Raw genomic sequence first — 23,533 nt, forward strand, 5'->3', positions numbered from 1 at the left:
TGGCTTCAAAAAATACTGTAGTGACACGCATGGAATGCAAAACCGATGGTTGGTACTTATTTGGCATTTAGCCTGGTGTCTTGCATCTGCTAGGAAAATATGACTACCTATGTATGTTTAAGTATACAGGCAGTTGCTCCAGGAACAAGAGATGCAGGAAGGATGATTAAAGCAGCTGCTTTGGAAGGGGAAACAAAGTAATGACAATTGACTTTCTTTTTTGGACTGCTGATTCAAGAAAAAGGAAGATGCAGAACTTGTCAGGGACTCATCCTTCTCTACAAACCTCAGCTCTGCTCCCAACCTCTCTACTTAATGAGTTGCTACACATTCAACAAACAGAATAAGCTTCATAAAATGTGAAGAATTCACAGAAAGCAGATAGAAGAGGCTAAAATGGCTCTCTTTAAAAAAGGCTGGGTTCTGCTGAATGCAGAAATGCTTGCCAGGACTTTGAAGCCACAGTATACATAGCACAATCATATTAGAACCAGCACACAAAGAAGGGGCAGTACAATTCACACAAGTCAGCTGAATGATCATAGAATCATAGAATAGTTTGGGTTCAAGGGACCTTAAAGATCACCTGGTTCCAACCCCCCGCCATGGGCAGGGACACCTTCTGCCAGCCCGGGTTGCTCAAAGCCCCATTCAACCTGGCCTTGAACGCTTCCAGGCATGGGGCATCCACAGCTTCTCTGGGCAGCCTGTGCCAGTGCCTCACCACCCTCAGAGTGAAGAACTTCTTCCTTAGATCTAATCTAAATCTCCCCTCTTTCAGTTTAAAGCCATTACCCCTTGTCCTATCACTGTGTGCCCTTGTAAAAAGTCCCTCTCCAGCTTGATGTTTAAATTGATGATGTTTACATTCTAGTCCTCTCAGTCACTGTATCAACCCTAAATGCCTAAGAAATGTTCAAAGAATATTTGAAGCCTATAGATCACAGTGAGATCATTTGACTTTCTTGCTAGTTTCTTAAGAAGCACTTCCCCTCAACAATCCTCTGAGATTATGAATTTGCAAAACAACTTAATCAAAGTCTTATTTTCTGATTTGGTTTGTAATTTTGCAGCATATCTACTTCAAGTTTGGCACAGTCCAAGTAAGACAGACTGGTTTGACTGAAAAACAGTTAGGCAAAACTGCCAAATTCAAGCCTTTTCTGTAAGAAAATCCCATTTGACATCGTTTGGCAGAAACGGGAAATGTGCAAGCTACTGTAAGATGAAAAAGAAATTCACCAAAAAGTAAAAGATTTAGCTCCAGTTAATTAATTCCTTTTGCACTCTCCAGCAATTAGAGATGGACAGAAAGATGTATTTTAGGCAACGCAACCAACCAGGGCCTCAATGTATACTTACCCCCTGCACATATACTGGAAGGCTCTGCCGCCAGGATTTCTATACAGGATTTCTTCAAAATCTAAAAGACAGAAAAAACGTCATGAAGTATCTCAGACTTGTTTCTATAGAAACACAAATCTGAAAGCATGAGAGAGTGCACTTGTTCTCACGCAAATGCTCAACTCCACACTGCACTTTACATTCATGTCACAATTATGCCATCTTAGCTTTTCACTGTAAACCAGCCACCCCGGTGTCATTGCTCTTCCACAGCAAGCTATTGCTGTGGAGGAAGGCAACAGATGCCGGTGCTCTCCAGCATCTCAGCACAAGCTTGCCTTTGTCTGCGGTACAAGTTATTACGCAAGCTATGATCCGTAACACCTAAGGTGCGCTCTGAAGGGTTAGCAAGGCAACGTCATTGCCCTCCTTTTGCAGTCACACCTCCCTCCCCAAAATTATTCTGCAGCCCAAAACTCCAAACAGAACATCACAAGTTCAAGCTCAGCTGTTTACCTTTGCATTAAAACGTCCTAGGAATACCTACACAGCCACTTCAAGACTCCGTAAAGGAGTTCAAACTTCTTAAGTTTTTAATCTGATCTATGAGAGCATACCTGACTGCGTCCTCAAAGTTGCACTGTGATTTCAAATCAAGATGTATGGACAATTGCTCTTTACTTAAACCAGACTTAAATTAAGCAGTATGTCTTTGTAAGAGTTGCCACTGCCTCAGTGCTACAATTGCTCAAGCTGTTATTTGCCTGCAGCAGCCTTCCCCTGCTCTGAAGACCAACTCAAATTCTTCACTGCACACAGTCAGCAAAATTATGACAGTGCCTGTAAGGCCCCGTGAGAACGGCAGCAGCAACCGAGAGCCATGGGTGTTCAGCACCGGGCTGAGCAGCCCCTAGACGAGGTAATACTGATCAGAATTTAGGTCAGCTCCAAGAGGCAAGTAAATGTCAGCCAAGCATCATGACTCAAATCCAACATGAAAATTATTTTCCCAACTTTAAATTGAAACATCTGTAAGGAAAGAACAGCAACCAATACAATAAATTCTGTACAAAAAAAGATAATCTATTTTTTTCCTGCAAAATCATGGCTCTCTGCCTCAAATACCTAATTGCAAAACGTACAGATAGAGCAATGATTTCTTTTTTAAAACTTTTAAGCAAAAGTTTGAGTTACTCAGAAGCAGGGCTGGTAGAGACTGAAAGAGTACCAAGGGACTGAAGGAACCAGGACCGTCTGAGCTGCTGGCAGCCTGACAAGTGAGGAGAAAGAAGATTTGCAGGAACAAGGTTATACAGGAACTGTCAAGTGGAAAAAAAGAGAAAGTCAACAGTTGAGAACTGACCTGAAAAGCACTAGAAGAATTTGAAAGGCGAAATAAGGAAAATACACAAAAAATAGAGAGGACTGTAAGAACACTCTTCCAAAGTACCCATCTGTAGCTATCTATCCACCCATCTCCTGTCAGTCCTCTACCACTTGCCCCTTACTCATTCCAGGTTCTGCTTCTCTGAAGATAAAGCATTTTTCTCCCAAAGTGACTGCCAGGGCTAATGAACACAACTAAGAGTTGATGTTTTTCCAAGTGTTTTTCCTCTCCACTGAAAAACATCTCCTTTAAGAAGAGAACCTTTTCACATTTTTCCACATTCCCCCCTTAGATTCTGTCCCCCTCTCCCTCAGCATCCCCAGAAGTTTTTATATATATTTCTTCTCCTCATTGCCTTTCAGCAATGAAACGAAAGAGAAGTAGGCAAATGAGTTGGAAAACAAATGCATGAAAAATACAATCAATACTTTCATTTTTTAAAAAAAACAAGTAAAACCTCCCATGATTAAGTTTGCAATTCATGACTTCTATTCAGTCATTTGCAAACATTCATACTGCAAGCCAACTCAGATGGGGGGTGGAATAGCAGGTGTCTCAATTAGATGACGCAGAGCTCCCTTCCAGTCCAATCCAATCCATTTATGTGACTATAAAAAGCTGGCCTTAATGGCTTTTTACAGTGCCAAGTGCAATATTTATTTTGCTTTAGAATAATGTTTCCAGTGCTCCAAGCACCCACCCTAACAAAATGAAAAATCAGGCAGCAGTAACTATTGCAAAAGAATTCCTTTACATCTCTTCCTCATTATAAAGGTACATTCAAAAAAGACTTCAACATATTCATCATAGAAGATTTCATCAAATCTTTTGTTCTCTTACTTCCAGAGGACTAGACAGCCTTGTGTGGGCTGTAGGTGCACTTCATTCACTGCGGGCTGGCTCCCCAGGAAAGCAAAATAACACGCAAGAGTGGTGACGCAATCTCCCAGCTGAGCGCCTGTAAACCGCTCCAGCAGTGTGCATGGGAGAGCTGACCCCACATCCTTGTTTTCCTGGGGAGAACTACAACAGTTCTGGCTTACTTGGTAACTAACTGCAGCCCTCAAGGCAGCTTGCCTTGGCATCCATGCAGAAAAGTATTTGAAGCACGTGCTCGCTCTTGGTGAGGAAGCATCCTCACCAAGCAAGCCTTTAGCAGCACACGCTTAATGACCAAGCTCAGACTCCCAAATCAGTCTCCTGTTGTACTCTATGGGGCTCCAATTACGCTCCAGCTTCACACAGGCTCCTGGGAGGATCTCTTGTTAAAATTTGCTGACATGCCAAATAAAAAAATGCAACACATCCTTGTAGAAGCATGGCTTTGTCACATTTATCTCTACCAATTGAGAACTGAATTTAACGCTACTGTGCCTAATTCAGCTTTTCTGCCAGGCAATGCGTTAAAGGCCAAGAGCCAGGAGAGGCCCTGCAGGTCACCTGGACCATTTTAGAAACAAAGGGAAGAAGGGGAGTGAAATTCTGCAGCTGCTGGAAGCTTTCATTTGGTATTCTGGTCCACAAGCATGCAGACAGATTACTTCACCACAGCAGCTGCATATTTCTTATATTTTTTTTTTTACCAAATTTGGGCATTCTAATTAGCCAACAGGATGCTGAAGTTTAATAGAAGGTTACTGCCTAATCAGTGCTAGTGTGAATGACCTACACTCTGAGGCTAGGTACTTATTATCAAGCTCTGTTGAATTACTAAATAACAAAGTCTGTTGCCAATTACAAAACAGTAATTTACTTATGAAGTGTTTCCTGTCCAATAATATCTGCATGAGCTAAGTAAAATAAACATATTTAAGTCCTTTTTAAAGATGCATTTGGGGTAAAGAAGTAGAAAGCATGATCATATACCACTAAAAGTACCGAGAAACACTATACAGTTGAGACTGGGGGTTCACATCCTCTACTTTAGATGGGTAAGCCACAAGGCTCGAGTTGTTGACTTTCTCTTTGGCCTATGTAGAAAGCCTGGCTCTGACAGAAGACAGATTCAGAATATCTATGTGAAGTTCCTGCTCTGAATTGTCCTCTGGAGATCTCACCCCTCCTTACTGGCTGCAGAAGTGTAAAGAGCCGAGCTTCCTGACCCTGGACAGTGTACATGCAAAGCTCAGGCTACATGTCAGCAGTAAAGCAGACAGTTGACTTGGAAATTTTATGTACGTTACAGATTTTGCACATACAGGACACGTCTTGCCAAGGAAGTAACTTTCATCTCTCTCCCCAGTTCATGGAGTCTCACCCCTCTCCCTGCATCAAGGAATGCACAGTTTATCTATTTGCAAAACTAGCTCGGGAGGAGTACGTAAAAGCATTGCCATATTTCTCATATTTTGTCTATCAGACACTCACATCAAGCTCTCACAAAAGTTACCACGCTACATGTACCCAGCACTGCAGTTTGAGTTACAGAAGTATTCACAGACAGTATATTTCCAAGCTAAAATTCCTTGAGGTGAAGGAGTACTTTGAACTGCTATGTCAGTTCTAAGAGCTGAGGCAAGACCTGAAAAATACTAAGGGTAGGTGGACACTTGCTCTATTTGCTTTAAATTGACAGGTTATGATCTGCAGAATTTTTTCACAGCAAAGAAAAGTTTAATAAATTTCTTCAGTTCCTTCCATTTGTTTCCCAGCTTACAGCAATCAGATGTCTGTTTCTCTCCCAGATTCCTCCCGCCTAACAAACTCAAAATCCCCATTAGACATGGAGGAACTTGAAGTTTTAGCAGTGGCTTTTTCACAATGAGGGAGAAAAAGCAATTGGTTTGTTTAATAAAAAAGGTCACATTGGAGCTCACAGGAGAGAAAGGACCAAAACCTACGGTGCTCTGAATACCTTTAGCTCCCACTTTAAGAATCATGTTTTTAAGCATGACTTCAGCATGGGACTGTATTTTCAGCTCATTTAAGCACAGCCTCCAGGGCGCAGCCTCAATAGCTTGGCGGTGCTTAGTGGGAGACAGTCCTCCTCTGAAAGCACTGAATAGATCTCCCTGCAGCTGCTAACTTAAAACTTGCTGGCTCCCACAGAAAAGGAAGGGCAGGTGTACCGAAACATTTGCAGACCCACCACCCTGAACATCTTTGCTCAGCAGATGTAGAGGCCCAGCTGAGGCCAGCCTCAAGCTCCACCACTCCCAGCTCCCACCCTCTTCCTCATTCCAGAGGGACTTCTAAGTCCACTGCCTCTGCACACACAGAGGGTTGGCAAAGATCTACTCCTCAGGAGAAGGGGAGGAGAGAAGAGTCAGGCTGCCTCAGCAGGAATACAGGGCAGCTCACACCAAATCACTGCAGACCAGAACAAACCCAGGTCTTCACACCTCTAGCGCGATTTCAAACACTAATCTCCCCCAGGCTCATCATTTTATCTTTCCTTCCCATTACATCAACCAGCAGCTAGTAGCCTAGCCAATCCCATCTACACATGGCTGAGCATGCATGCTATACCAACTCTGACACAGGTATTGAAAGAAGCTTCCAAATCTCATGGCTCTTTCAACATTAAAGTGCTTTCCTGTGAACACAAATGCTTTGTTTGTTTGCTCCAAGAGAGAAGTGCTTTGCAAGGACAAGAAAAGAAGGAATGAGGGAACTTATTTTCCAGCTAGAACAGGAATCTACCAATTCTTTGTTATTCTACAGAGTGATTAATGTCCTTCTTGCCATTCCTTTTACACACCTCCTTTCTACCCAGCCTACTGCAATCACTCCACTCAAATGCAAGCGATCAGGTCACAGATTCATTACTGTACAATTACACCTCCTTGTGACCCTCCTTTCCAGGGCTGGGCAATCTTGCTCCAGTCAGCTCAAGCAGTTCTTGACTAGGCTCCTGGAGGCTGAAGTCTTCCCATTCCATTCAGTATAACTGGAGAGGGAGGCAGAATTGCTGATGGAATTCATTAAAAACAGCTGCAAAGGGAATGCAGGGCTGGGAAGCAAACTAAGGGTTTTTATTGTTTTGTTGCTTTCTTAAGTGACATGCAACACCTGATTGTCCAGGAGAACTGAGGCAGTAGGCAGATTGTCCAGTAGAGAATCGAGGCAAACTTGGACAGTGCCAGGAAAACCAATAAGCAAGGGATTGTGTTCCATCTACACGAGAGCACTAGGGAAAATTGAGCCTGCGCTGAGGGGACAGATTTGCTTGGTACTACATGGTCAGAACAGTGTGTAACCGCTGTGAACACAGAAATCTGAGAGCCCCCTGGTGACCCTACCCTCCCTAGCCTCAAGTCGTATATTTCATCTGTGTTTTATCAACTAAAAAGCCTATACCAAAATGAACAAAACATGCGTCCTTAAAAGGATTTCCCATCCCTCTTTGTAGCCATGGGAAGCAAGCTAATTAGAACAGTTATGGGACAAGACTGAGCAAAAGGAACAGAAAAATACTGAAAGCTCCCTGAAAACATACTGTTTCCTAGTGAACGCTTGGCACATTTTACACTTACAATGAAAATGGCACACACATCCTCTCATATATTGCCTTTCCTGCTGAGGCAAGGGAAGCGTTGGTCCTAGGTGACACAGTATCAGGCCACTCAAAGTTTTAGAGCTAGAAATAGGGATGCCTCACGAGGCATCCTTATTTGCCAGTAAAGGCCATGGAGCCACTTGCATGACTTGTCCACATGCCCCTCCCTCTGTCAGCTGACCTGCTAGCCCTTATCACAGCCACTGGGGAGGGCCAGCTCTTGTGTGCTGACCCGGCCCCGAGAGGAATGCCAGGAACTGATCACTCTGAATCAGGAAACCTAGGTCTGGGGGGTGGAAAAACAGCCTGTTTGTCAGGAGGCTGAAGGTAGAAAGCCAAGTTTTTGGGATTTTGGCATACATAGCAGGATCCCTTCCCCCATTCTAAACAGGCAAACAGTGCAGCACATCCATCAGGACAGAAAGGATGCTAATCAAGCAGAAAGATGGAGATCAAAGAGTGCCCCAATCCTTCATACAGAACATGCTCTGACACATCTCTGCCATCCCCGTCTGTGGCAGCCATTTCATAAACTGTCACCAGGTGCCTAGTCCATTCAGTCAGTTACTTCCCATCAAGGAGGGAGACATACAAAGATAATATTTGGGCTCAAACCTTCCTGTATGGTGACTTGTTGATAAACTCTACCTGGAAGTAGCAACATTAGTACAAACACGGGTCAGTTTCTTCACACCAAACGTTTAAGTGATTTATTAGCAGTCAGCAGGTCCTTGTGACCACAGGAAAACTAAACCTTCAACTGTGCAAGTAACACAAACTAACATGCACACGTGCAAACACATGATTAAAAATACTTACAGAGTCTATGATCCCCTGAAGGGCTTCAAAGCCATCATTCACTGGAAAGACATGATCTTTGCTGTCGGCAATTCTAGCCAGCTGACAGAGTGGTAAAAGTAAATAAAACAGAAATGCAAAGAATGAGATAAATTAGCCAGCAGGCAGCAAACTAAGACTTCTCCAGACTCATCCACTTGCAAGGAAAAAACACAAATACTCCAAGTACTCTGTATTGATTGCTAGTGCATTATAGTTTGTCAAGCATTGAGAAGTTTCTCTTTAGCCTGATTGATTTTAGAAAGCTCTATATCAGGAATCGGAAAAGGCTTCCCTTAACTTTGAAGACAAGACAGAACGTGGCTTTCACCGATACCCAGAGCCTAATGATATTTATTGCAAAAAAGCTGTCCCCAACACGACTGTAAATCACCCAGCACAGGAACTCCCCGACCAAAACAGGCCACAGTATCAACATGGCAGGCCACTAATGCAGCAAAACACTTCAGCATACACATCATTTAAACCAGGGAACTAATCAAAATGATTCGGTATTTTCACATATAGAGAAGACTAATGCAAATTATACCCCATCTGGAGATATAGGCCTGATTCACCTTCCCTGTTAGGACAGAGATTTCACTATTTGTCCTAGGCTCAACCATTAGAGAGCCAAGAAGAAGAAAGCAGGGAGCTAAGAGGAGATATTTTCTGAGTGGAGGAAAAAGGGAGCAGAAGAGCAGTTGGAAGCCTACATGCCAAGGAAGAGGGCTGTTCATGAGGTGGTGGTAAGATAGGGGGAACCAGGACATCACCTGTAAAGAGCTACATGCAGGTTCACTTGTCAATAGCATGCTAAGGGTTAAGGCAAAATACAAGCCCAATTCAGAAGTAATGAGCTCTCCATGCATCTGCTGGAGCAGAATCAAGTTTTACTGCTGCAAGGCCAACGTTTGTTATAGTAATTCTCTCCCATGGCAGAGGTAACATCAACCCAGCAGGCCTCTTTGGCGTTTCCTGTAGCATTGCAAATTGGAGGCAGCAGACTAGCCACACATTCCTCCCTAAACCCCACCGGCTCCACCTTTCCAGCTCATGTCACTCAGAACTCCCACTTCTCAAGCAAATGGCCAAACTGCCAACCTCCTGCTTTGCATCCAGAGAAATACTCCAGGCAACTTTCCTCTGCCTGCTCCAAGAAGGGTAGTAAAGCTGCTTACTGCTTGTTGGCCAAGATACAGCAGCTTCTGTAAACCAAGATGTTTACAGTTTCCTCAGCTCATTGCCTATAGTCCCCCTCCTCCTCCTAGTGCATTCTGGGACTTCAGACACAGTCATCTAATTCCAGTTAACTTCTTCAGCATCTAAATGACTTCAAGTAGCAGCTGTCTGAGGGCTGCTACTTTAGATCTAGTCTCTTAGCCATGTTTATTCCCTCTTTGCTTTTGTATGACTTACTCTGGGTTATGCTAGTCTCTGGTTTTGATTCAAAGAAGATTGTTCTAAACCAAGTTTGTTTTGACTCCTTTTTGAATCACTGTTTGAAGCTTTGTTAGAAAGCTTAAACCCTGGAAAAGCTCTATTCAATAGGTATTTCAGCACTCCACTTAGGGGCTGTGCAAGTGTTTCATTCATGTTAGAAAAATATGACGTCAACTCTTACACTTGGTGTGAAATGTAATTCATGGACATACTAGCATTCATATGATAAATTTACAAGTCAGACTATCAAATGGGAAAACACTAGAATATTAGTGTCACTAACGAAGGCAGCTACTTTTCGCAACATAGTTTTCCCGTGAAAGAAAAGCTGGACAGAAACTGAAGTGTTATATGGCAATACCTCAATTTTATGGGGGGAAAAAAAAAGTCCCCACAACCCCCTTCTGCCCTACAGCTTAAGCCAGACTGATCTGCTATTCTTCATGTGTCTTTTCCTCTGCTTTTCCCCACCATTAGCAAGAGTCATTGCGGCATGCAGACAGAGGGGCAGTTCTCCACATATGGAGATTAAGACAGAAAGGGGCTTAAACCCAACACCCAGACCAAGACACTTCAGACTGTCAAACAGTCAACAGAAGGAGAGGAAGACCACTTGAGAAGTCTTGAGAAAGTGATTTAGGAGCATGTGCCTGTGTTCAACATGCAGCTTTGCCAAGTACCCCAGTAAACACAACGAGCGCCACATTTACCTGGGTCTCATTGAAGTCCTTCACACCAACACAATATACTGTAGCTCCCAGGTCACGCGACCGATTAGCCTGGAACAAGGAAAGGCAGGATGACATGGATGCAAATGTGATGGGATGCAGGTTTCTGAAAGGTCTTTATCATAAATTTAGTCTTTCTCTGTAAAATCAGCAATGGGGGGCTTGTCAAAAGAGCTTTAAAAGCTTTCCTACCTGACCAGAAACAGGTTTTATCTGCTACTAGAGTAGCTATTTATTTAGTAAAGCAAAACCCAAGGTATTTGGTAGGGTTTTTTTATACCTAACTAGCTCACCTTCCTAGCTTCTCCAACTTTCTAACATTTGCCTGTCCAACAGATGTAAGACAGACTAAATCCATTTTCTTTTCACCATTTAGGATATATCCCAGTATAATAGTAACCAAAAATGTTCTGGTACTTTCTGTTTCAGACATCTGTGTCTAGACTCGTGGTATCCATAGGTGAAGGGACATTTCATCCCATCTGCTACAAACTGTATCACTCCCACTGTTTACACAGCATCTCAAAGTAACAAACAGAGAACATCAACAGGTTTAATTTTTCCAGGCTTTTTCATTGACATACAGATGAAAGTTGCATTTACTACTCAAAAAGCAATTGTTCTAAATGCTCCTGTCTGCATAAGTATGAATTAAGTCATTTAACATTTCATTAGAACAGGAAGACCTGACTGAAAACCCATTCCCAGAAAAGATGGTAGCAAGTCAGATTATATCAGAAGACTGTAGTAGTTCAAATTGTTAGATAGCAAAGTGCTTTACAAGAAAAGCATCATTCCAGTTTTACACCAAGAAACTTAAGCCTAAAGAACCGAAGCAACTCGCAGTGTAAGAGCTGAGGTCAGGATCTCCATTCTACTAGCTCACTAACTGTTCCTCCCCAAACCAAAACAAACACTTCTGACCTCTCAACTTGTTCATTCACCTCTAAAAACAAACTTGTTTTTCTTGTGGATTTTTGATTTCAGAAGAGAAGAAAAGGAGATGAACAGTAAGGAGGGGAACTCTGGATTCATGACATTTGTGCTGTAGCAATATTGATTTTATTCTACAAAACCATTCTTTTTGTTGTTATTGGATTTAAAGCTGCACTTTGGACAGATTGAGAGGAAAAATCCTGTCCATAGCAAATTCATGTAACAATACCATCTTCCAAGTTTAGGTCATCTTAATTTGTTTGACTGACAAGTGAAAGTTCGTTCATCTCTTCAGAGATGACATCAGTAGAAATATTATAGAGCAAAGCTTTCAAGTGCTCAACATACTGTTTATCTAACATTTTGCATAATATATTAATTTAATGAGGATGCTGAGAATACACACTTGAATCTTGGAAACATTTGTGGAAATTTTGGATTTCATCATCTGAAAGGCTTTCTGATGTGACAGAAGATTATAGGAACAATGGTCTTTCTGTGTTCTTTACTTTTTGTGAAAGAAGAAAAGTCAAAGTGAGAAGATTCAGGTATTTCCCAGAACAATCCAGTAAATACTGAAACTTTTCAGCTGTGAACTATTCCTTCTCCAGGTTGGTTTGGTGGGGTTTTTTTGGTTTTGTTTTTTTTTTTTTTTTTTTTTTTAACTGGAAGTTTGAACCCCCCTCCTCTCCCATGAACAGTCTCAGTTTTGATGAGTCAGAAGCATTGCTGCTGTTAATGTTTATCTTTAAGATTCATGTCTAAAGAGCACAAAAGTGAAGTTTTGTCAGTAGGGAAAAAGGTTTTCCCTGTCTTTTGCCTTCAAGCAGCAAGCCCAGACATTTCACTGTCTCCCTGGCTAAAAAATGTGTAAGACACTTACCTCCCTCTCAGAGTAGAAAAATAGGTCTTCATGGAGTTCTCCATCTGTCAGTGCAATGATGACACTCGCAGTTCTGTAACCTAAACACACAAACTTCTTTAGTCCCTTGTTTTTGAGTTGTATTTGTTGAACTAGCCTAGAAAACATCCTGCTAGCGACCTGTTAGCACACTTAAAGGACCAGAAACAGCAGACATCAAGCCCATGTCCTTGCCTCCCTTCAGCCAGCCAGTTTTCAGAAAACATGAATTTCTGCACACTTTTTCCGCTTGGGCACCTGCCTTCAACACCAGTTTTATACCACGCTCCTTTGATGTGCCAATGATTTTTTAACTGACAGCCCCTCATAACTATTTCAATATTTCAGACCAGTAGATTAGCCTGCAGTCGTCAAAAAACCTAAAGCATTCCTAGTTATTTCCTGATTTTATTAATGCTGTCAATTCAAGAAATCCAAAGATTTTTTTCAGCTTGTGATAAAAAGCTCAATTGGGATTTAAACAGATACAGTAGGAAAACGCCCTAAAAATCTTCAGCCTTCCTACGTAACATATTTCAGCAACATAGTTAAACCTTGCAGTCTTCCCCTTGTATTGATTATAGCTTGGGTTTTACAAGTTTGTATCAGTTTTCAGGAGCAGCCGAATAGAATTAATTCATATTTCTGACAATAGACTTGCTACAGATATGAAGCAGCTCTGTAGCTGTATCTTGCACAAACACTGTTATGGAAAGATAAAAGCTAAACATGTCAAGGCATGTAAATTATCAACCTTTAAATTTCTTCAGCCATCTAGGGCATTTTCCTGCCATTACAAGTAGCTGTGCCTTTAACAAGCTATCGCTGAAGAGAAAAATCCAAACAAGCAACTTCTTCAATTACTGCCCAACAGAGATCCAATCCCTGAACTTCTTGGTTCAACTTAAAAATCCTCACTTTTAAATAATGTGGTAATGATGCAACAAGAAAGTCGAGTGCTTGGCAAACAATAAGCAACAGGCAGGGTCATTCATGTTGCAGATGTGCCTAGGCTTAAGTGCCTGGGCTTTTTCTGCAGGAAACGGAGAAAAGCGAGCACTGTTTGTACAAACTTAGGAGCCCAAATGACCTCCAGAGATGCCATTCTCCCTCCATTGACTACGGCAGGAGCCTTAGGACCTGTGCAGGTGGTATGAATGCTTCTTTAGAGGAGCAAGGACAAACACCCAGAACTAACAAAGACAAAATACACAGGCCAACATTCAGACTTGAGGACCCAGTTGTCCACTGCTTCTTGCATATGGTGGCAACCTCTTACATGCAATATGTATACCAGCATGCAAAAGCATTACCAATCCCAAATCGAATTGTTCTAGCTGTCTATTCCATTCTGCTGCAGTCCTATTTTACAGATGAGTCCCAAAGCTGTGCAGACTTAGCCACTACTTCGTTTTATTCACGAGTGGCCCTGCAAAACCATTAGGACTGGCTTTACACTCAGACATCTGCTCGCCTGTCTTGGTTTCCAAAAAGCAATGTTTATATTTCTACTTCAGGCTTTGCAGTGCAGAAAGTTCTTACATTAATTACGAGAAAGGAAAGGACAAACATTTTTACAATTGTCTGCACTTATTACTGGATTTAATAATTGCTTATTGAAAAAAAAACTTTCACCTAACAGCATCTCCACATGTTTCAGAAGGAAGAAGAAATGGTTACCTGAGTCCTCAAGCAAAAAGAGCAAGATAAGGTACCAGACAGTTTTGGTAAGAGTAGGCACCTTCAGTCAGCCTGGCTTCTCACTTTTGGCCTGAAACACATTCATTCCAGCTCTGGGTCCTTAAAGCTCCACCTCTTCTTTTCCCTTTTCAGGAACAACTACCCCGAATAGCATTGCCACCCCACACCTTTCCCACAGCAAAGCTGCATTTCAAATCTGAGAGTTATCAGTCAAAAAGAAAGAGAAAAAACAAACATTCAATGGATCAAGAAAGTCTCTCACCGTGAACATTTTCATAGTAAATCTGTTCACTTGCCTGAAATTAAATCAGAAGATTATTAGCAATAAATGAATAATAATACTTTGTGGGCATCTACACACGCACCAGAAAAAGAGAAGATGGCAGCGAGGATGTCATGTTGGTAGTCTGCACGTAACCTCTGCTTTCAGAGATACCTGCTTCATAGAACAAGTTCCTTGCCTATGGTTTTGACTCTGCTACTTCAAGGTCTTATCTAAAGCATAACTTGGTCAAACCAACCCTAAGGCCATTGGCCAATAATAACGTAGTCTCCCACTATTCTGCTATCTGAAAATCACATTCACCTTCCTCCTTGAGAAACACCCTAGGTCCATTGATAAATATTCCCCAGCACCTCTAGATCAACTACTCTGACTGCAAATAAACCAGCTTCGGAGAGATATTCTTATGCTTTTGTCTCCCACTTGATCCATGCACAAGCATATTCTGCAAGGTAGAACAGCAAACGCTTCAGTGCGCATCAATTCAAAATTAAAAAGTAGGCCACCCTGAACATATTTGGCTTATGAATTTCATTTCTGTTCTGAATTTAAATTTCTTTTTTTTGAACTTCCCCTGCAAAGTTTCTGAAGTCACCAAACTCTCGGATTTGGTTTTGGACTCCTAGTTATGAGCCAGCATCTCTCAGGTCACCTGAATTTTTGTTGTGTGTTTACAAGCATTTTCAATAGGCAGACAGTTCCACAATCCCCCAAAATGCACGTGTAGTACAGTAGTGGGAGGGGGTTCAGGAGTTCAGGCTTAGAGAAACTCCTGAGCCTGTAAAATATACAGGAGAAGATCAGAGCAGGCAATAACTTCTGTGCAGCATTATTTGTCCACCAGTGAGAACAGGTTAGAGCCACGGCCTCAGCCCCCACCCAACTCTAACAAGCCTGCTACAGCACCTATGCAGGACTCTAGGCAGCTTTCCACCCTTCATGAACATGGTTCCATGTGGGATTGCAATGTCAAAGCCTTCTACCTTGTCCTAAGCTGAAAAGGCAGCTCCCCCCACAAAAGCTGAAGGCAAAAAGAAAGATAAGCAGTAGGGTTTGCAGCCCCCTTGTACCAGCTCCAACACCAAATGTGTACGCTTCAACGTACCTACTGCATAAGAGGGAAACAGCCCCACTTACCTACCAGAGAATTATTAACCAGGTTCCTTTGTTTAACGTTTCCTGAGGAGCACCCAGACACAGTCTAGAAGCACTATAGCATGCATCTAGTTACCCTTTCAAATCCTTCATGCATGTATGTGTCACCTCCCGGAAGGACTTTCTGCAGCTCTTCTAGTCCCTGGCGTATCTGTTCCCTGAAAGGAATGCAGATGCATTGTTAGACCCAGGATCAAACTTATCAGGAGTTGATATCCAGGCGAAGACATGCATGGCAGAACCAGATACACAGAGGGGAAAAAAAGAGTTAACTCAATGTTTATATAGGCTAAGGTAATGTCTGGGTATCTACCCAGTATCTACCTTTCTAAGGATACAGAAAACAGAGCAGATGTGCTCCCAGTGTTCCCACAGCCTGGGGAAAGCACCACAACAGCAGCATCCCCTAAGTCAATATCCATACATTTCTTTCTAAATAAATATTCCCTGTGTAACCCTGGTCAGACTTCTCATGCAGAAGCAGAGCAGCTGACTTGCTCACTTTCCTCACTTACGCTTGCTGACTTGACTATACAAATGTAATCAAACAGCCACAAAAAAATTACAGTCTCAAACCATCCTGGCAACTCCAGTTTATTTGGGCATTACGCCTTCGGTTCCTGTTCAAACTGACTTGAAGATTAAAGCCTTTCCCAATAGCTCATTCCGATTCAGGGTATCTGTTTTAATTTTTTTAGAAATCCCAGGCACAGTGACAGATCAACTGCAGGCTAAGTGGGGTGGGCACCCATTTGTTGTTCCACTGAGTTGCAGACACCAAACTCTGGAAGCCTGAAGTCTTTAATACCAAGATAAAACCCTGCAATGTGTGGGGTATATCTCTGAGCAAACTATACAATCTTCATGGGAAACAGATTCGGTCACTGAATGCAGGACCACACGGACATCGCAAGACCAAATGCCAGAAGTCAGTTGTGTCCCTGCATATTTTAACTACTTCAGAAAATCCAGATTGTGAGCACCACATACTTTATCTCATATTTGTGAGGCTGACTGTTGCAGTGCGTTAACATTAGCCACTCTACAGAGCAGTGACTCCCACGGGGAGAAAAGAGTATCTGCTTTTGCAATAGGTTGAATTACCAAACCTTCAAGAACTCATTGTGTACCTGCGATATCCCAGACTAGTTAGACACTGAGCTGTATATCATAGGTGGGCTAGGGGCAGATATTTCCTCCTTTCAGCTACCCATGCACATACCAAGCCAAAGCTGAATATAAAAATCAAGATCATTCCCTGTGATCAGAACTATTTTTCAAACACAAACACCGAAATTTTAAAATAGACAGCAAAGGTCTTTAAAATATGCCAATCCAGTCCCATTAGATGCACAGAGTTTTTCTAAAAGGGATGCTAAGCACCCTCAGTCTTCACGTTCAGATGCTGATCACCACATGGAGGCACAGGCAAGGCAGAATTGGTTTTGCCACTACTCCAGCTTCCCTATGATGAAAGGCCAGCGTTAACTAAAGGACCAGCATGAAGCCTCCACCTTGTTTGTCAGTTCTCCAACAAAAACCAGCAGCTCTCCAGTCAGCTGGCTTTTAGACTAATACCATATCAATATCCTGTTCCCAGTCAACATTTCTAGGACAGCTGGATAAATATGAAATACATTTCCACATGGGAAACTCTTAAGTCTCATTGCTTAGAGCCTTAACAGACTAGAGATCTTTGCCATGGGGTGTGCTCACAGGGTGGGAGACAGAGAGAGGCAGGGAACAGGTTTTCCTCTGGCACCAAGTTAGATACGGTTAATTCTCTTTATACTTATTGTTGCAGTAAGTGGCGAGAGATGCTTGGGCTGGCTGGGTTTAATGGCATTTTTCAAGGTTGGTAGGTATGTGGACTGCTCTCTAGGAAAGCAGCCAGTTTCCTATTCATTCCTCTATAGTAGCTGCTCTGGTATGCAACTTCATAGACATCCAATATGTAAAACACATGCTGACTTATACAGTCTTCACATATGTTACATATATTTTTGCTCCACGTGGCAATGAAGTTAAGAGAGGAAGCAAGAGTGATTAAAGGACCTCATTGAGCTCTCCTTGAAGTCAGAGTTAAAAAAATCCAGCCCATAGACTCTACTGGGATTAACTTGGGGATCTACAAGGGGATGACAGGAACATGCTTCAGGAACATGGCAATCAAACTTTCATTGCCAAAAAATATACACCCTTGCAAACCATCCTAAACACTCTTTGCCTATAACATACCTTCAGACCTCCACAGAAATCCTGTTCACCTCTACCTCAAGAGTACGGGTATCACCTACCCCTTTCAAGTTTGTTTTTATGGGAAGGGAGTTTCACCTATTTGTTTGCAGAAGAAAATCCTTAAGGATGTTTCAAAGGCAATAAGGCTCGTGCTCTCCGACAAAAGCCTGAAAATCTGTGGAAGGCAGTTTGAGTTAAAACCCTAACTGCTGACAGAAAGACATTTAGAAGTTAAAATTAAGAAGGCAACCTCTGCCTTAAGAGGCCTTAAGGCATTCTAGCAGAATGACTGTCATATATGAAAATAGGCAGGTGATTCAAACAATTAAACTGAGAAGCACAAAGGTGCCACAACACCGCTCACAATGGACTGGAAATAATTGAGCAAGGACAGTGAAGGAAGCTACAACAAGCTGCTGTGTACCTTTAAACCTCTTCTTACCTGTCTTCTGTTAGCCTCATTAGAATTGTCCCTCTAGTTGAAAACACAATGAAGGACATCCTCAGCTGAGGGCTGGAGTAGGAGAGAAAAAAAAAGTAAATCTTAGACCAGAGCTTACTATATGTGTAACACCAAACACACAGGACACTGATTGCTATCTAGATCATAATTCAACAGGATGAAAGACAGGACTGAGCAGCAAAAGGTGTTCTGCCCTGGGCCTTCCTAGTCAAGGCAAACCGCAAGGGTTCCTTCTAAAAGATATAAATGGCACTTGCATCATGACCTTAAGATTGCTAAAGCAAGAAAGGCTTAAGTGCATATGGTATCACCATGGAGACAAGGGAAGGCTAATTATGTTTATCATACCACTTTCCACCCACTGGCCTGGGGGATTTTTTCATCCAGTCTCAAGGCATTCAGTGCCTGAAAGCTGCAGCCTCAGGCCTCTCCCTGCAGACCCAGACTTCTGTCCCTCAGGCAGGAGCCAGCCATCTCAGAAACAAGAGGATTCCTTCCCCACAAAAATACGATTTGATCCATGGAAGTCAGGCAGGAAAAAAGGGAACAATTAGCTTATCTGCTCCTATTTCCTGCGTGACAGAAATTTGGGGAAAAGCAGCCAATGGGATGATCTGAGAAAAGCATTAGGAACTCCCTCTTCACCAGGTCCCCCGGCGGAAAGCAGCATGCGCTACTGACTGCGACTGAGAGCACGTCCCCTAGCCGCTGGCACACACACACCTCTCCATTTGGTTATCTGCAAAGCAGCACTTCTTACCTTATAAACTTACGGGCCAAATGTTCCACAAAATGATATATTTCATTCCAATGGTGCAGGACACTTCCTGATCTAGGGAAACAATTATTAAAGGAGAGATTAGTTTAGCTGCTGTTCTTGTAGATTTCCCAGCCTAATGTTTTGTTACACATTGCTCAGCTAGTCATTTGTTTTTATTTTGTTTAACAATCACTGTCCATATTCTTCCTTTAAAGAGATATTAAACTGTAAATGACATTTCCTACTTTAGCTTTGAAAAGCAAGAATAATTTACACTCCATGCAAGTGTCTGAGGCTACACTTTGCAATAACATGTGGCAGTTACGCTAGACCTTAGGCACAGCCCTAAACAAATAAACCCTGTGTGAGTGAAGACCTGTCTCTCTGCACAGTATTTTAGATTAATTCCACCAACCCACTTGCCATACCATTATGCAGAGCTTTTAGCTCAAGTGTATTTTGAGAATAAAATGCAGTTGGAGGAGCAGATTATTAAACTTCTCTAGCATTTCCACTGTGCTAGAGACTGTGAAAAGTAAAACACCTCAGGTCCACTTCTCGACTGTTCTGGCTAATTCTTCCACACCTCAGTTAAAGGCAAAACAAAGTAATTTTGCTCCTCAGGAAAATAAGCCATGGACTATAATGGGATTGGATTATTCTTCCTTATGTTGTAAGAACCAGGAAAAAATTAGGTTAATCAGAATCTTTCAGCACTAAATGCCCCTTCTGGCATAAACACTTCTGTGAACACTGGAATATTAATATTGGAAAAAAATTCCTGCCTAGACTTGGAAAATAAATGTGTCATCACTTATTTAATTCATTGACTACAATTAAAAATATTTATAGGGGAAATAACCATTCCAGCTTTAACAGAAAATTCATTGATCTGCAGCCTGAGGAAGAAAAGATGAACATTTGAGAAGATGTTTTTTCACTTCACAGAAAGAAAAGGCATCTGACCCAACTCTGTTCTACCTTAGCTCTGAGAATGCAAATGAAGAGCCACGAATAGATTCACCCAAGTACTGCACACCTGGTACAGCCAACCCCAGCCTGGCTGCAAATAGCATTACTTCACTTCCTAGCAGCACAGCAAGCATGCAAACCACATTGTGCAGGTCATACAAATTCCCTTCCCTAGTCTTCCCACACCTGGCTCTCATTTACAGCCATTCAGTAAAAACCTTGGCCTTACCCACTTGCTCTGTGATACCTTACGCCATTCTTTCTCTGCATGACCCCAATATGCCCAAAGGCAACCTCAGATGACACGCAACGAGGGCTCTTGCACAGGTACAAGAGCATATGGTCCCTCTGGAAAAACAGTGAACGCTCTGGCCTTTGTTGCACAAAGGACCTGATACCAAACGTGCCTCTTTAAAGACAACCTTACAGGCCCCCCCCCCTTTCGTCCATGATTGTAAGGGACAGATTGCAGAGGAGACTTGATCATAAGCAAATTCTAATAGTGCTAGATGACTTCTTGGCGCTCTCTCCTTTCATCAGACCAGGACTTGAAATCATTACTTGTTCTCCATGCATGTGTTCAGAGAGGACCAAAGAAACACCAATAACAAGAGTCTTGTAAACCACACAGACAGTGGGAAAACTGGTGTCTTATAACAGAAGGGTGAGGTACATCAGGACTCGCTCTCAAACAAGAAACTTAACCCCCGCTGCATCCAAACTGCAAACTGATAGAACAGAGACATACAAAGCTCAACCCCAGGTGCAAATTCCTCTCAGATGGAAAAACTCAGAGCTTGAATATGAGGCACTCCAGTCCCATCAATGCCAAATAGCCCAAATCATTTCCCAGAGCTGGCCAGGAAAATAAATATTTATTGTCTTTCTATGGTGAGGCATAAAAGAAACACTTGACTTTATAGCAATGGAGACATCAGTCGCCAGAAGACACATGAAGCCAAGGCTTTGTTAACCATAAAGCAATTACTACCTCCTTCAGTGAAATGTATGTTGCTTTAGCCTATATATCCACCTCTCAATAAAAGCGCACCTCATTAGAGCTTCACATGCCTTCTTGAACCATCTGGTAGCAGATATGGGAAGTTAGGACCCTTTCACAAGCATACCCTAACCAACCTTCTCCTAGCCATGACTACACTACTCTTCATGTTAAGGGAACACTTAGCTCTCAGCCTTTGCCAACACAGGAGCTCTAGCTAAGCCCCACTTACAACAGGACACTGCCCGAGAAGCTGCGTTAGTCTTTAAAAGTACGGTTATTTCCTCCCCTTCATTATAAGCCTCTGAACAAAAGTTGATCATCACTTAAAATTACTATTGCAGCAAGGCAGCTGGGAATGAGATCCAGCCACAGAGCACATAAGGTATGTAGGTCGTCATCTAAAACTCCTGTCATTTTCCATGCCTCCGAGAAGTCATGCATTTTTTGAAAACAGCATTTGCCAGAATAAAGGTTAAAAACCAATAGCTCAGTTCAATGATGTGCCAGTCAATAGCACATCCTGTTTAAGCGTTTGCCTTTGCAACTGTTGTTCCGCTGGTCTTAAATAGTTTGAGCAGTTTTTTCAGGTAAGCAGTTCTTCTTAATTCTTCACACAAGCATGGCTTCAGCTTCTGCTGTACCTCCTCCCCTTCATCATCCTCGCTCTGTTCTCCCACCAACAGTCCCATCTTCATGCCCTCTGGAACAAAACTCCAAGCATCTGAAGTTACAGCTCTTTTTCCATGAAACCTTCCCGCACATCTACTAACACACGAGAGGAACAACCTGAAGTTCGAGAGCAGCAGAATGTTAAATGTCTGTTTTAAGGAAACTTCTTGCCATTGCTACAATCATAAAAACCACCCCACTATCCCACAAAAGGAGGCCTGTTTCTGCTTTCAGTTCCAAAGGCACTGAATTGGGGCAATTGGAATTGTCTGCAATCCGTTTACTCTTCATCTCTACCAGAGCAAGCTATAAAAGGGTCCCAAAACAAGGCTCACACTTTTGCTGACCATACATCGTTCCTTCTAGCACAGCAAGTTTTCCATCTGTAGCTAGACAGCTTGCAGTCTACTTGCAGTTAATTTCTCCATCTACTCAAGCCCAGGTGTCAGTGGCTATAAATGCCTAGGTCCGCATTTAGAAAAAAGTACTCCTCTAATACATAAAATACATTTTCTGAAACACACTTCAGACTTCTTACAGTCTTCACTTGGCACAAAATGGACAAAACCAATAAAAGTAACCTCTTTGCAGTCAACAGAAGGTTTACAAAACCAGCATTAGCTTACAGTGTTCACCTCCACAGCTTTCGGCTGTGTTATTTGGAAGCCCTGCAGTAAAAGACACTTGTCACTTGTAAAGCCTCTCATAAGGGAGGCCAAGAACTCTTAATAGGACAAGTATTTCTAAAGCCTAACTGTAAGACAATAAAAGCCAAATTTAAAACCGTTACCTCTTCATATTCCCAAAGAGAAACAAGATGATCAGCGAGCCAACACTTTGCAGCTGAATGGTTGATGTTATAAACTTGCAATTTAAGAAAAGGCTCATCTTGAGGATGCCAAATTCTCTTGCTGGAGAAAAGCCCAATAAAGGGAAATTAAGACTAAGTAAACCATTATGCCTTTAACAAGAGAATGATACACTCTGCAGTCAACTGTGCTGGAATTTCGTACATCTAAACAAAATCCAAGGGTGAGAGAACCAGTCGTTCAGTGGTTCCAGACAGAGAGCCACACTCTGGCTAAACCCTGCCCTCCAGCAGCTGCTTTTCTCCTACTCACTGTGACAAGATGCACTGTAACCCAAAGCTGCGGGAACTCAAACCTCCTTACAGTTTGACTTTCTTGTACTTATAAGACTCCTTATTTCCATTTCTGCCACTGCACCTTCTCAGAATACCCATGGCTTTATTTAATTCGCAAACTAGAAGAAAACAGAATCAAGCCCACAAACTGTTATACAAAGACTTCACACCAGTTACGTGCACTGCAGCTGACAGGAGCACATAACAATACCTGATGCAGAGACTGAAGTTGATCTAAATTTTCCTTACATTTCCACAGTTTTGGACTAACTTCAAGAAGTCTCATAGCTGTCAGAGGTGGCATTGACCCAAGAAGTTTTGCAGCATCTTTTTATTGAGCTCTTTAACACAAACAAGCCAAGAAGTGTCCTTTGTCTTTCCAAATACTTCAGGAGCAATTTTGGAAACACTACATAACAAAGATGTCAGAGAGGTGATGCAATTCTTTGCGGAAACACTACTATCTTGTGCCACACTTCACACAAGACAGCTCACCAGAGTGTCAAACGTTTGAGATTACAGGGTTTACAGGGGTCCAGTTCACAGCAGGATAAGCTTCTAAGCCTAAACACAGTCCGAGAACATTCTTCTTTTCCTGATTGGCAGGGGATACATAAAAAAAACAAATAATAAGCAAGTAACTGTGGATTGAATTTACACCAAGCAGTAGATAAAGTGCAGAGTGCTGGAGCCACACGCTTAACCCTGGATGTAAGGCAGCTCCCACCCACCCCTTTTACCAGGAATAGTTAACCTTAGATTCATCACTGGCTAAAAACATGTACACAGGTCTTGACGGGCAAGGATTTCACGTACTATCTTAGCTCATTGCAATCACATGCCTACAGCAGGCTTAGGAGTGAATTACACTCCTTCAGGCAACAAGCAGAGACACAAGAACGTACAAATTCCTCCATGCTACCTTGCTAGCATCCCTCAGCCCTCATGCTAAAACAAAGAAAAGCTATGCCTCCATATACTTGCAACCCCCTGCCACCCAAACGAAACGCATACATTGCTCTGGATTCAGGCCTGCGATTCCAGAAAACCAATCAAGGAATCACTGACTAG

The 23,533-nt window shown here is 42.3% G+C and overlaps 1 protein-coding gene across 1 annotated transcript in view; it reads right to left on the reverse strand.

The window, feature by feature from the left end:
• LOC309601552 (anthrax toxin receptor 1-like) overlaps positions 1 to 23,533 on the reverse strand; it is a gene marked incomplete at both ends in the record, with an annotated part of 106,109 nt that overhangs the window by 77,966 nt on the left and 4,610 nt on the right. Inside the window, 8 exons of the mRNA XM_082334614.1 lie at positions 1,363 to 1,423; positions 8,049 to 8,129; positions 10,220 to 10,288; positions 12,057 to 12,136; positions 14,038 to 14,071; positions 15,290 to 15,371; positions 17,894 to 17,965; positions 18,675 to 18,746. Of these exons, the coding sequence (XP_082190740.1) occupies positions 1,363 to 1,423; positions 8,049 to 8,129; positions 10,220 to 10,288; positions 12,057 to 12,136; positions 14,038 to 14,071; positions 15,290 to 15,371; positions 17,894 to 17,965; positions 18,675 to 18,746 (551 nt within the window). The remainder of the gene's footprint in view (positions 1 to 1,362; positions 1,424 to 8,048; positions 8,130 to 10,219; positions 10,289 to 12,056; positions 12,137 to 14,037; positions 14,072 to 15,289; positions 15,372 to 17,893; positions 17,966 to 18,674; positions 18,747 to 23,533) is intronic.

Source organism: Platalea leucorodia (genome assembly GCF_965183815.1).
Source record: "Platalea leucorodia genome assembly, chromosome: W".
Classification (NCBI taxonomy): domain Eukaryota; kingdom Metazoa; phylum Chordata; class Aves; order Pelecaniformes; family Threskiornithidae; genus Platalea; species Platalea leucorodia.